This window comes from Salmo trutta, chromosome 34, assembly GCF_901001165.1.
Source record: "Salmo trutta chromosome 34, fSalTru1.1, whole genome shotgun sequence".
Classification (NCBI taxonomy): Eukaryota; Metazoa; Chordata; class Actinopteri; order Salmoniformes; family Salmonidae; genus Salmo; species Salmo trutta.
Window position 1 is genome coordinate 35,601,368 of NC_042990.1, and position 15,274 is coordinate 35,616,641.

Here is a 15,274-nt window from a genome sequence, read left to right on the forward strand (position 1 = left end):
ACACTCTCTGTGTGGTTACAGTAGGCTAACGTATGTCAATGGTTTTAGGAACAGCAGTAACATCAGGCAGGATTTAGGCTACCAACTTTCTAGCCAGTTGTAGCTCAATCTTGGGTGCAATGATCACGTTCCTGCACTGACTGACTGTGTGGAGGCACAACTTTTTCTCAGCTGGCAATTTGATTGGCTGCTGTCCAATTCAAACTGTAATCCGTTAAATGAAGAGTTGATGCGCTACACACTTTTTTTAATAGCATCATTTTTAATATTTGGGCTTGGGGAGGGTATCAAGTCAGGTCGAGTCAAAAGGCTCAAGTCCAAGTCAAGTCACGAGTCATTGTTGTTAAAGTCGAGTTGCAAGTCATCTTATTTGTGGCTCGAGTCTGACTCGAGTCCAAGTCATGTGACTCGAGTCCACACCTCTGCTAAATTGTAATTACTTCCCCACAATGGCCTATTTATAGCCTTACCTCCATACTTCATTTGCACACACTGTATACCGATTTTTCTAATGTGTTATTGACTGTACGTTTGTTTATCCCATGTGTAACTCTGTGTTGTTGTTTTTGTCGCACTGCTTTGCATTATCTTGGCCAGGTCGCAGTTGTACAGTCGTGGCCAAAAGTTTTGAGAATGACACAAATATGAATTTCCACAAAGTCTGCTGCTTCAGTGTCTTTAGATATTTTTGTCAGATGTTACTATGGAATACTGAAGTATAATTACAAGCATTTCATAAGTGTCAAAGGCTTTTATTGACAATTACATTTGATGCAAAGAGTCAATATTTGCAGTGTTGACCCTTCTTTTTCAAGACCTCTGCAATCCACCCTGGCATGCTTTCAATTAACTTCTGGGCCACATCCTGACTGATGGCAGCCCATTGTTGCATAATAAATGCTTGGAGTTTGTCAGAATTTGTGGGTTTTTGTTTGTCCACCCGCCTCTTGAGGATTGACCACAAGTTCTCAATGGGATTAAGGTCTGGGGAGTTTCCTGGCCATGGACCCAAAATATCGATGTTTTATTCCCCGAGCCACTTAGTTATCCCTTTTGCCTCATGGCAAGGTGCTCCATCATGCTGGAAAATGCATTGTTCTTCACCAAACTGTTCCTGGATGGTTGGGAGAAGTTGCTCTCGGAGGATGTGTTTGTACCGTTCTTTATTCATGGCTGTGTTCTTAGGCAAAATTGTGAGTGAGCCCACTCCCTTGGCTGAGAAGCAACCCCACACATGAATGGTCTCAGGATGCTTTACTGTTGGCATGACACAGGACTGATGGTAGCGCTCACCTTGTCTGGGTGGGGTTATATCCTGCCTGTTTGGCCCTGTCCGGGGGTATCATCGGATGGGGCCACAGTGTCTTCTGATCCCTCCTGTCTCAGCCTCCAGTATTTATGCTGCAGTAGTTTATGTGTCGGGGGGCTAGGGTCAGTCTGTTACATCTGGAGTATTCTCTTGTCTTATCCGGTGTCCTGTGTGAATGTAAATATGCTCTCTCTAATTCTCTCTTTCTCTCTTTCTTTCTTTCTCTCGGAGGACCTGAGCCCTAGGACCATGCCTCAGGACTACCTGGCATGATGACTCCTTGCTGTCCCCAGTCCACCTGGCCATGCTGCTGCTCCAGTTTCAACTGTTCTGCCTGCGGCTACGGAACCCTGACCTGTTCACCGGACGTGCTTGTTGCACCCTCGACAACTACTATGATTATTATTATTTGACCATGCTGGTCATTTACGAACATTTTAACATCTTGACCATGTTCTGTTATAATATCCACCCGGCACAGCCAGAAGAGGACTGGCCACCCCTCATAGCCTGGTTCCTCTCTAGGTTTCTTCCTAGGTTTTTGGCCTTTCTCAGGAGTTTTTCCTAGGGAGTTTTTCCCAGCCACCGTGCTTCTTTCACATGCATTGCTTGCTGTTTGTGGTTTTAGGCTGGGTTTCTGTACAGCACTTTGAGATTTCAGCTGATGTACGAAGGGCTATATAAATACATTTGATTTGATTTGATTTGATTCTCCGGACAAGCTTTTTTCCAGATGCCCCAAACTATCAGAAAGGGGATTCATCAGAGAGAATGACTTTACCCCAGTCCTCAGCAGTCCAATCCCTGTACCTTTTGCAGAATATCAGTCTGTCCCTGATGTTTTTCCTGGAGAGAAGTGGCTTCTTTGCTGCCCTTCTTGACACCAGGCCATCCTCCAAAAGTCTTTGCCTCACTGTGCGTGCAGATGCACTCACACCTGCCTGCTGCCATTCCTGAGCAAGCTCTGTACTGGTGGTTCCCCGATCTTGCAGCTGAATCAACTTTAGGAGACGGTCCTGGCACTTGCTGGACTTTCTTGGGCGCCCTGAAGCCTTCTTCACAACAATTTAACCGCTCTCCTTGAAGTTCTTGATGATCTGATAAATGGTTGATTTAGGTGCAATCTTACTGGCAGCAATATCCTTGCCTGTGAAGCCCTTTTTGTGCAAAGCATTGATGATGGCACGTGTTTCCTTGCAGGAAACCATGGCTGACAGAGGAAGAACAATGATTCCAAGCACCACCCTCCTTTTGAAGCTTCCAGTCTGTTATTTGAACTCAATCAGCATGACAGAGTGATCTCCAGCCTTGTCCTCATCAACACTCACACCTGTGTTAATGAGAGAATCACTGACATGATGTCAGCTGGTCCTTTTGTGGCAGTGCTGAAATGCAGTGGAAATGTTTTGGGGGGATTCTGTTCATTTGCATGGCAAAGAGGGACTTTGCAATTAATTGCAATTCATCTGATCACTCTTCATAAAATTCTGGAGTATATGCAAATTGCCATCATACAAACTGAGGCAGCAGACTTTGTGAAAATTAATATTTGTGTCATTCTCAGAACTTTTGGCAACGACTGTAAATGAGAACTTGTTCTCAACTGGCCTACCTGGTTAAATAAAGGTAAAATAACAAAATAAATACTACAGAACCTGGTAATTTTAGAGCTATCAGCCTCCTTAGTGTGGATTGTAATATTCTTACTTAGACCCTCGTGATACACTTAGAGAAGGCACTACCTAATATTATACATAGTGACTAAGTAGGATTTATGAAGAACAGGACCTCAACTGATCATACGAGGAGGCTCTTACATCTCATGTGGTTAAACCGCACAAATATAGTTCCTACATCTGCTGTCTCCTTAGATGCTGAGAAGGCATTTCATAGGGTAGAGTGGGCTTTTCTCTCAAGAACCCTAGAGAAATTTGGTTTTGGACCTGACATTTGTAAATTTATAGGGGTCCTCTATTCCAATCATAAAGCAACAGTACTTACGAATGTAATTATGTCTGCTTTCCTTTGTCTTTCTAGAGGTATAACCGGTGTGAAATGGCTAGCTAGTTAGCGGGGTGCCGCTAATAGCGTTTCAATCGGTGACGTCACTCACTCTGAGACCTTGAAGTAGTTGTTTCCCTTGCGCTGCAAAGGGCCGCGGCTTTTGTGGCGCAATGGGTAACGATGCTTTGTGGGAGGCAGTTGTTGATGTGTGCAGAGTGTCCCTGGTTCGAACCCAGGTAGGGGCGAGGAGAGGGATGGAAGAAACACTGCTACAGAGGCACAAGGCAGGTTTGCTCCCTCTCTTGTTTAACATTTAGAGCCTCTTGCGACAATGATAAGAACAGATCCAGGATTTAATATGAAGATGTGCTCACCAAAGGATGTAGGAGGCTTGGCTTTACCAGATGTTAAATGTATCATTTGAAATGGCTGAATTGGCAAAGCATTGGGGCAAAAGGGATGCTGGCTTGGATTGGATAACAATAGAACGGGAACCAAATGATCCTTTCACCCCTGTTGATACTCTGTCTCATAGTCTTAAAGAGGAGAGGTCTGTTGATAATCTGTCTCATAGTCTAACAGGGGAGAGGTCTGTTGATACTCTGTTACATAGTCTAACAAGGGAGAGGTCTGTTGATAATCTGTTACATAGTCTAACAGGGGAGAGGTCTGTTGATAATCTGTTACATAGTCTAACAGGGGAGAGGTCTGTTGATAATCTGTTACATAGTCTAACAGGGGAGAGGTCTGTTGATACTCTGTCAGTCTTACAGGGGAGAGGTCTGTTGATAATATGTTACATAGTCTAACAGGGGAGAGGTCTGTTGATAATCTGTTACATAGTCTAACAGGGGAGAGGTCTGTTGATAATCTGTTACATAGTCTAACAGGGGAGAGGTCTGTTGATACTCTGTTACATAGTCTAACAGGGGAGAGGTCTGTTGATACTCTGTTACATAGTCTAACAGGGGAGAGGTTTGTTGATAATCTGTCTCATAGTTTTACAGGGGAGAGGTCTGTTGATAATCTGATACATAGTCTAACAGGTGAGAGTTATGTTGATAATCTGTTACATAGTCTAACAGGGGAGAGGTCTGTTGATACTCTGTTACATAGTCTAACAGGGGAGAGGTCTGTTGATAATCTGTCTCATAGTTTTACAGGGGAGAGGTCTGTTGATAATCTGTTACATAGTCTAACAGGGGAGAGGTCTGTTGATAATCTGTTACATAGTCTAACTGGGGAGAGGTCTGTTGATAATCTGTCTCATAGTCTAACAGGGGAGAGGTCTGTTGATACTCTGTCAGTCTAACAGGGGAAAGGTCTGTTGATACTCTGTTACATAGTCTTACAGGGGAGAGGTCTGTTGATAATCTGTTACATAGTCTAACAGGGGAGAGCTCTGTTGATAATCTGTTACATAGTCTTACAGGGGAGAGGTCTATTGATACTGTTACATAGTCTAACAGGGGAGAGGTCTGTTGATACTCTGTTACATAGTCTAACAGGGGAGAGGTCTGTTGATACTCTGTTACATAGTCTAAAAGGGGAGAGGTCTATTGATACTGTTACATAGTCTAACAGGGGAGAGGTCTGTTGATACTCTGTTACATAGTCTAACAGGGGAGAGATCTGTTGATAATATGTTACATAGTCTAACAGGGGAGAGGTCTGTTGATAATCTGTTACATAGTCTAACAGGGGAGAGGTCTGTCTCATAGTCTTACAGGGGAGAGGTCTGTTGATACTCTGTTACATAGTCTAACAGAGGAGAGGTCTGTTGATAATCTGTTACATAGTCTAACAGGGGAGAGGTCTGTTGATAATCTGTTACATAGTCTAACAGAGGAGAGGTCTGTTGATAATCTGTTACATAGTCTTACAGGGGAGAGGTCTGTTGATAATCTGTCTCATAGTCTAACAGGGGAGAGGTCTGTTGATAATCTGTTACATAGTCTAACAGGGGAGAGGTCTGTCTCATAGTCTAACAGGGGAGAGGTCTGTTGATAATCTGTTACATAGTCTTACAGGGGAGAGGTCTGTTGATAATCTGCTACATAGTCTAACAGGGGAAAGGTCTGTTGATAACTGTTGATAATCTGTTACATAGTCTTACAGGGGAGAGGTCTGTTGATAATCTGTTACATAGTCTAACAGGGGAGAGGTATGTTGATAATCTGTTACATAGTCTTACAGGGGAGAGGTCTATTGATACTGTTACATAGTCTAACAAGGGAGAGGTCTGTTGATAATCTGTCTCATAGTCTAACAGGGGAGAGGTCTGTTGATAATCTGTTACATAGTCTAACAGGGGAGAGGTCTGTCTCATAGTCTAACAGGGGAGAGGTCTGTTGATAATCTTTTACATAGTCTAACAGGGGAGAGATCTGTTGATAATATGTTACATAGTCTAACAGGGGAGAGGTCTGTTGATACTCTGTTACATAGTCTAACAGAGGAGAGGTCTGTTGATAATCTGTTACATAGTCTTACAGGGGAGAGGTCTGTTGATAATCTGTTACATAGTCTAACAGGGGAGAGGTCTGTTGATACTCTGTTACATAGTCTTACAGAGGAGAGGTCTGTTGATAATCTGTTACATAGTCTAACAGGGGAGAGGTCTGTTGATAATCTGTTACATAGTCTAACAGGGGAGAGGTCTGTCTCATAGTCTAACAGGGGAGAGGTCTGTCTCATAGTCTAACAGAGGAGAGGTCTGTTGATACTCTGTTACATAGTATAACAGGGGAGAGGTCTGTTGATACTCTGTCACATAGTCTAACAGAGGAGAGGTCTGTTGATAATCTGTTACATAGTCTAACAGGGGAGAGGTCTGTTGATAATCTGTTACATAGTCTAACAGGGGAGAGATCTGTTGATAATCTGTTGCATAGTCTAACAGGGGAGAGATCTGTTGATAATCTGTTACATAGTCTAACAGGGGAGAGGTCTGTCTCATAGTCTAACAGGGGAGAGGTCTGTCTCATAGTCTAACAGGGGAGAGATCTGTTGATACTCTGTCTCATAGTCTTACAGGGGAGAGGTCTGTCTCCTAGTCTAACAGGGGAGAGGTCTGTCTCATAGTCTAACAGGGGAGAGGTCTGTCTCATAGTCTTACAGGGGAGAGGTCTGTCTCATAGTCTAACAGGGGAGAGGTCTGTTGATACTGTTACATAGTCTTACAGGGGAGAGGTCTGTTGATAATCTGTCTCATAGTCTTACAGGGGAGAGGTCTGTTGATAATCTGTCTCATAGTCTAACAGGGGAGAGGTCTTTTGATAATCTGTTACATAGTCTAACAGGGGAGAGGTCTGTCTCATAGTTTTACAGGGGAGAGGTCTGTTGATAATCTGTCTCATAGTCTAACAGGGGAGAGGTCTGTTGATAATCTGTTACATAGTCTAACAGGGGAGAGGTCTGTCTCATAGTCTTACAGGGGGAGAGGTCTGTTGATACTCTGTCAGTCTTACAGGGGAGAGGTCTGTTGATACTCTGTCAGTCTAACAGGGGAGAGGTCTGTTGATAATCTTTTACATAGTCTAACAGGGGAGAGGTCTGTTGATAATCTGTTACATAGTCTAACAGGGGAGAGATCTGTTGATAATCTGTTACATAGTCTAACAGGGGAGAGGTCTGTTGATAATCTGTCACATAGTATAACAGGGGAGAGGTCTGTTGAAACTCCCAACCCAATTTTGTTACACTCAGGAGGTGTGGAGAACAGTACACAAGATATGTGGAATTTCACATCTAAAACAAGGATACTCATCATGTGGCACAATCCTAGGCTACGGATAGGAATGAAGTCTGTGTACTGGAAACAGTGGCTTATGAAAGGAATTCATACTATAGGTGATCTGTATAATGAAGATGTTTTAATGTCATACTCAGATTTGGTACAAAAATATGATGTGCGAGACAAAGGACATTTCTGGAAATATTTACAATTAAGAGAATGTTTGTCAACTGGCTGTCAACAACATCCAGGAAAGATCCCAGTAGCAGAGTATTTGGAATTAGCTAAACGTAAAGCAGCCATTTTCTACACAATATTTAGTCATCTGCAGAGTAAAGACTGTAAAAACCTCTGAACAATATGGCAAAATGACCTTAAGTGTGAAATTAAGGATGATACCTGGTTGAAGATCTTGTCCAGCTCAGGGAGGAACATAAGGGAAGCCAGCGGGAAACTTACTCAATATAAGATACTACATGGGACATTTTTACACGCAATACGTGAATGTACATTAGTGCTACCTTTCTGGAAGGATGTTTTGAAATATCTGGAGGAAAGGTTGGAAATGTTAGAACAGTTACCTAATGTAACAAATGAGGAATTTGCACTGATCACTGTTGGTATGGTTACAGCAGCTAAAGTAATCCTTAGAATTTGGAAGTGTCATGCCACTCCTACTCTGAAACAGTGGATATAATTAATGTTGGAGGTAGCGTCTTATGAACAAATGCTTGCTAGAATCCCTGGTATAAATGACAATTCTAGAAGCTGGACGCGTTTTATTTGTCATGGTGTTTCTAAAGACTGGGAGGTGATGACTTAGGTTTGTGAACCCATTTAGTTTTGTACTGTGGTTTGTGAACCCATTTAGATCTGTATTGTAGCTTGTGAACGCATTTAGATCTGTACTGTAGCTTGTGAACCCATTTAGATCTGTACTGTGGCTTGTGTGTCTGCTATGTTGGAGAATATGTCTGGATGTCAAGCTCAATGTTTTCATGCTGTACAATGTTTTATTTAAAAAATGTATATTTGTTTGTTTGTAGGAAAAAGGAAAAAATAAATACAACTTTAATAACAAAAAAACCCAGAAATATCACATTTGCATAAGTATTCAGACCCTTTACTCAGTACTTTGTTGAACAACCTGTGCCAGCTTTTACACATTGAGTCTTCTTGGGTATGACACTACAAGCTTGTCACACCTATATTTGGGGAGTTTCTCCCATTCTTCTCTGCAGATCCTCTCAAGCTCTGTCAGGTTGGATGGGGAGTGTTGCTGCACAGCTATTTTCAGGTCTCTCCAGAGATGTTCGATCGGGTTCAAGTCCAGGCTCTGCCTGGGCCACACAAGGACATTCAGAGACTTGTCCCGAAGCCATTCCTGCATTGTCTTGGCTGTGTGCTTAGAGCCATTGTCCTGTTGGAAGGTGAATCTTCGCCTCAGTCTGAGGACCTGAGCGCTCTGGAGCAGGTTTTCATCAAGGATCTCTCTGTACTTTGCTCCGTTCATCTTGGCCTCAATCCTGACTAGTCTCCCAGTCCCTGCCGCTGAAAAACATCCCCACAGCATGATGCTGCCACCACCATGCTTCACCGTAGGGATGAAGCCAGGTTTCCTCCAGACGTGATGCTTGGCATTCAGGCCAAAGAGTTCAATCTTGGTTTCATCACACCTGAGAATCTTGTTTCTCATGGTCTCAGTCTTTAGGTGCCAAGCGGGTTGTCATTCTGTTTGGCCACTCTACCATAAAGGCCTGATTGGTGGAGTGCTGCAGAGATGGTTGTCCTTCTGATTCTCCCATCTCCACAGAGTAACTCTAGTCCTCTGTCAGAGTGACCATTCAATGCTGCAGAATTTTTTTGATACCCTTCCCCAGATCTGTGCCTCGACACAATCCTGTCTTGGAGCTCTACAGACAATTTCTTAGACCTCGTGGCTTAGTTTTTGCTCTGACATGCACTGTCATCTGTGGGACCCTATACAGACAGGTGTGTGCCTTTCCAAATCATGCCCAATCAATTGAATTTACAATACGTGGACTCCAATCAAGTTGAAGAAACATCACAAGGATGATCGATGGAAACAGGAAGCACCTGAGCTCAATTTCGAGTCTCATTGCAAAGAGTCTGAATACTTAAGTAAATAAGGTATTTCTGTTGTTTTATTTTTTTATAAATTAGCTAAATGTTCTAAAGACCTGTTTTCACTTTGTCATTGTGGGATATTGTGTGTAGATTGATAAGAATTTAAAAAAATATTTAATCCATTTTAGAATAAGGCTGTAACGTAACAAAATGTGGAAAAAGTCAAGGGGTCTGAATACTTTCCAAAAGGCACTGTAGTAATCTGTAGCTAAGAAAGTAAGTGTGTGTTGTGTAGTAAGCTGTTAGTAACCCATGTATCTCACACTAATAATTTGGTCCGTGTCCTAGCTCGCTCATTAATGTCTTCATCGAAATGACGATTGCCTCTTATCTGCTCGTCGTCCGCTTATGCCATTTCAATTGTCATTAGAAACCACATTTTTTTTAAGCAAGTCAGCCATATCGCTTATGTTTCTGAAAAGACAGTAAATGAGGCTGAATGAACAGTTTCGCTGCCAGACAAGGCTCCGCTGATAGCCAGGTGTAGTAGTGGTAAGATGTTGGGACTGCTGTTGGGACTCTGCTGTTGGGACAGCTTAATGTAGGCCCTAACACTTTGTGAGCATCGTTTGTCACCGTTATAGTGCAATTAATGTATTGTTTAGTGTTGTGTTGTGTAGTGTAGTGGCTTTGCTGGCATGCATCCCCCTCATTTTTTTGGACTTTGCCCCACCAAGATTTACATGTTAAAATCGACACTGGAGGGTTTCCAGTCCCCAGTTCCCTTTAAATTGTTACAACTTTGACACAAAATTTGCCCCTCGTTTTACAGATGCTGTCTCACTGAAGACTGGAATTCTTTGCCGATTATCTCGCATTGAAGTGAAGGTGCGTTCCATTGGGAATGACTGACATCACACATTTTCCTAAAAAGACTAAAATGGCCAGCAGGACCTAAAACAATTCTGTCTGAATAGATTATTGTATGATACATTCATAGTTTTTTTGTAACAAAGTGTATATTTTTGTACTTAATCTATGTTAATACCTCATGCTTAGCGATTCAAAAATACCTCAATAATGACAGTCAAACTCAAGAACATTGCGTCAGTGTTTGCAACAACAAAAAAGGTGCAGTGTCTGTTTGTGGTCTTTAAAACATGCTTTCTGCCCATTGATACAAGGCAAAATGGGAAATTTATGTTCTTTTAATAAAATTGTTGAAAACAAATCAATTCATGAATAGTAATAATAATACAAAAGAAATGTACTCACAATTGAATGGCAAGCCCTTATACTTGGACTGAAACAAGAACATTTACATTGTATAGTACTGCTTCCAGTGATGGCCCATTCCAGTCAAAAGGAACAGAGTAAGGTATTGCATTTGATCACACAAATGTACTCTATAATTCATTATGCTGGAGACAGTACTGGCAACAATTTAAAAAAATTGACCTATTGAGTGAGTCAACTTTTGCATGGTTATAAATATGCTATAGACATGAAACCACCAGCATCCAAGTGGTAAAAAAAAAATGTTTTAAAAAATTATAAAAAAAGTTACAAAATTTAAAACACTAAAAAATTCTAACATGAAAATAGCGATTCCAGATCACCAGAATATTTAGACAATTCACATATTTCTTTTCACCATAACACTGTAAACTCATGCAATAAAAAAATGGGGTTGTTGTGTTAGTAACAATTGTGTCATCTTCCCGACAAGTTTGTTACTCAACGTTTTCCCAAAACAAAGTCACTATTCCAGTATCTATAATATCCCTCCAACATGACTTTGGTTTCCCAACCATCCTTATCAAAGGTTCATCGTTAGGGCAGTTTGTGACTTATTTTCCTTCTCTGCCATAGTTTCTGGTGAAGAATGAGGGGGATTCGTGACCATCTTTATCAAGAGTTCATCATCGGAGTTCTCCTTATCACCTGGTAAATAAATAAACAACTATAGGTGCTGCATAATAGGTAGAGAATAGCCGACTTCAACGTTATCTATCAAACAGTGCAGCTGTAGACTATGTCAAAGATATTCCATAGGGGAAGGGAAATATACGATAAGAGGAATTCTTACCTGCACTTGTTTTACCGGTGTTTCCCATGTTAACTCTATAGTTATCTTCCAAGACTTCTTTAGTGTCACATCTCTCCAGAATCAGCATTAGGCTCTTCATTGGTGGATTTCTCACCATCTTTTTACTCAAGGGCCCATCGTCTGAGCTGTCATCCAAAGACCCTGATAAAGCAATACAAATAATCAACTATTGCATAAAACAAGACACAACCTATTTTTATTCTCGGGTGTATTTTGGATTGTGCTGAAAAAATAATTCTCACCTTCACGTGTGCTTTGAACAACTTTGGTGCTCCGTTTGATGACTGCTTTTTTCACAATGTCTGGTCTGGTCTTCTTTCTGGCCACCACAGTCTTTCCTGATACGCTCCTCTTCTTTAATGGTGTCGTGGTCTTCTTTACAGCTTTAAGAGGCTTCTTGACTAGATTTATCAAGGGCTCGTCATCAGAACTCACCTCTTCCTCTGACAATTCAAACAGGATGAAGCAAAAATATTAGAGAAATTTAACGAGCCAACCTGATCTGCCAGGATATTGTGCAATAACTTTTAAAAAGCGCTCTGCAGAATTAGTTACCTCTGCTTATTTTCCCTTTCATTTTATTACAGTTGTTGCTGTTTGATTCCTTAGCGACACACCTCTTCAGCATTGTCCTTTCAGTCTCTTTAGATGGAGACTTCTTGGTCAGATTTATTAATGGCTCATCATCAGAGCTGTCATCTGAGGTCTCTGATCATGCAATCAGAAAACAAAACATTTGAATTAGAAACAAGGATACAACGCTCCAAAATATTATGTCATGGTGAAAGCATGGAGCCAAGAGGTGATAAATATTCTCACCTATACTCCTGTTGTGTTTTTGAAAAACTTTCCTGGGCTTTTTAATGCCAGGTGTTTTTCTGACTGTAGTAGTCGTTCGCATTTGTGTCTTGAGTTTGTCGACCATCTTAGTCAGGGGCATGTCATCTGAGCTGTCACCTGATGATGAGTCTAGTTACACAGAAGAAAAAATATGAAGAGGAAAGCAAGTTTAGTCCCGCTGAATCCATTTAGCTCATTTCTGTATATATATTCTAAATACAAGATTTGAGGAACTAGTCTCACCTGTGCTTATTTTATTAGTGTTCTGTGAGATATTTCTGCGCTTCTTCACATCGTTCACCTCTCTGGCTGTGTTGAAGGGTCTCTTTTTGAATGGCAATGATGTCTGTTTAGGGATCTTTTTAACCATCTTTATCAAGGGCTCATCGTCTGAGCTGTCATAGGAATCCTCATTCTGGGTTGAACCTACAATTACGACATAGACAAAACAAATTGATACCTCCTTCCATTCAGAATAGTAGTGTGTGTGTGTGTGTGTTGTACAGTATTCAGGGCATAGCCTACATGTTGAGGAGCTTGAGAGGGGTTCCCACCTGTGAATTTGTTGTTTGTCTTCTTGATGCCATTACCTGTTCCTCTTTTGATATTATTAGTCCCTGGCCTCTTTGCTTGTACAGTGGATTTTTTAGCGCTGGGAAGCTTATTCACCAACTTTGTCAAAGGCTCATCATCTGAGGTGTCATCCAACCCTAATCAAATAAACAGTGAATATGATGTTCAACCATATATCATTATAAATATATCATTATAAATATATTTAATAGGTGTTTAAAGGTTTTCATTTCACTGTAGTGTTCGCTCACCAGAATCTTTTCTAGTGCTATTCTTTGACTCAGGTTCAGGTTGTCGGTTTTGGTCTTTTTCACCCCGAGTCCCATTGTGTTCAATGTGCTGCGGCTTCTTCTTTACTAATGCAATTAGGGGTTCATCATCGGAGCTGTCATCCAAGGACTCTAACGGTACAGCCAGAAAACATGTTAAAAGAATACAACTGCTAAGCTATAAGTCATTAAATATGTTCATACCGTTAAGAGTCCCTGGATGACTTGTCTAGTTAAATAAAGGTTAAATAAATAAAATATTTACCTGTGCGTGTCTCCACCATGTTTTGACTTCCACTTCTTCTGCTCAATCTGAAGCTCAAGTTAAAAGGCGCGAGGATATACACAAAATTGAATACTCAAATAACACACTACTATATAAATGTAGCTAGCGATTTACTCAACAAGTAAAAAGCTTGATCCGCCGATTGCCTTTTCCAAGATATGCAAGACTGCAAGATGTCAATTTCCTTTTGTTTACACTTGCTAGAAGCAGCGAGCTCTGCGCTAGAACAGAGAGGAAAAGGCGAAGCGAGAGGTTTTACTCCGCCTAAAATCTTTCCATGAAATAAACCCACGAATTGAGGAATTTTTGTATGTAGGTGAACGAGAGTGTCGAATTTGGTCAACAAAAATGTAATTGCTCATTTGCTACCTGAGGCTTATTTGATCGAATAGAAATGTTGAAATGGTTAGGTTGAATGCACTGATATAAGTAGACATACGTGGCATTTCGGGAAACGACTTTATATTGCAGTTGTGCCTGTTGTCATAGAGATAGATAGAGGACTCATCATAGAGAGCATAGTCATTGCCATTGTTGGCATCCGCCATTTTAAGGTAGCCAACTGGGAGGGGATTCCAATAAGTTGTGTGCAATCAGCCAATGTAAAATAAGAAAATTGACTACTTAAAAAATTGAGATAGCCCCAATGGCCCTGCCCATGCTGTCACCGACGCTATAATAGCACAATTACAAATATGAGTCCTCTATCTATCTCTATGGCATGTTGTTCTGCCCTCTCATTGGCTAGAATGGTCCCACCTGATGTCACCTCCTCACGTCTGCCTTCCATCTTTGAGGACATGTATTTCCATTATTAGAGCGGTCACTTGACTATCTTGTTAATCTAAATGACAATCTTTGACTAGAAGGCTCGATGTCCCTATTTGATGACGTCATGGTCCAGCATTTTGTGTTCAAAATTGAAACTACAGGGAGCCAACTTGTAAATGAAGAGGGTCTTTCACTTAATTATAAGGAATTCTTATCACTTTACAAGGTCCCTGTAACATGTAAAGATTTTGCAATTGTTTTAGATGCCATTCCCTCTAGTGTTGCTTTATTATTCAAGGACAAGTCAAGACCTGACCCCCAGAACATACCTACGATTAAATCTGTTGACTCATCAGTAGAAAAGATTAGTTTTTCTTTTAGTCCAACCAACAACAATAGAGCTCTACGAGCCTTGTTTCAACAGGATGTTGTATCTATACCTTATGTCATGCCTTATTGGAATGATTTTATTGATAAAATCTTCTTAGGAAAAAAGTTTGGATGTTGCCACACACATACCTACTTATTAATAAAATCAAGGAATTTTATTTTTAAATTATTCATAAATATTATCATGCCAACCACTATATGAAGAAGTTTAAGGAAAACATCAACTCAAATTGCTCCTTTTGTAATGACCACCCAGAAACAGTGTTGCATCTTTTTTGGCATTGTATTCATTTAAGAAAACTGGCAAGACATCAGTAGATTTAATAATTGAACACATTTATGAAGATTTTACACTAATGTGGCGAGATGTACTGCTTGGATTCTTTTTTTTAAGTTGAAACAATTTTATGTAATTCATTTAATTATTCTTTTGGCAAATTTCATATTCACAAATGTACATTTACGAACAAAACATTTTTTTTTTACCTCACAAAAACAAAAAAGCTGTTAGAATTAAAAAAGCTGTTAGAATTATAAAATGTGTGTATGCCCCTTAAAAGGTCCTTGTGTAATGTGATATTGTACTCCCTAGCCCAATTGTTCTTTATGTTCTTTATATATATATACTTGTGTTCCCCAATGTACTTTTTGTATTGATTTGTTGTTAATAATAATAATAATAAAACATTATAAAAAGGATTAGTACTCAAACCCCCCCCCACATTCTTATAATGTAAAAAATTCTAAACTAAATGGGTGTATTCATTCCGCCGATTAAGTTACAAAACATTTCTTAAACAGAAGCAAACTGAACATAACAGGGAGGGACATACCTGAATTTTACCCAAGTTCTTTTTGTTTGCTTCAGTTTGGTTCTTAAACGCTAAACGATTTCCAT

At 40.5% G+C, this 15,274-nt stretch overlaps 1 protein-coding gene across 1 annotated transcript; it reads right to left on the bottom strand.

Moving 5' to 3' along the window:
• Positions 1-10,327: 10,327 nt before the first annotated feature.
• Positions 10,328-13,676, bottom strand: LOC115174075 (DNA topoisomerase 1). Its single transcript, XM_029732735.1, has 9 exons — positions 13,195-13,676; positions 12,912-13,061; positions 12,642-12,797; positions 12,331-12,513; positions 12,067-12,216; positions 11,803-11,955; positions 11,490-11,690; positions 11,227-11,388; positions 10,328-11,081 (listed from the first exon to the last, which is right to left on the bottom strand). Exons 1-9 carry the CDS (start codon positions 13,211-13,213, stop codon positions 10,957-10,959), a joined length of 1,299 nt encoding a protein of 432 aa, XP_029588595.1. The 5' UTR covers positions 13,214-13,676; the 3' UTR covers positions 10,328-10,956.
• Positions 13,677-15,274: the final 1,598 nt, after the last annotated feature.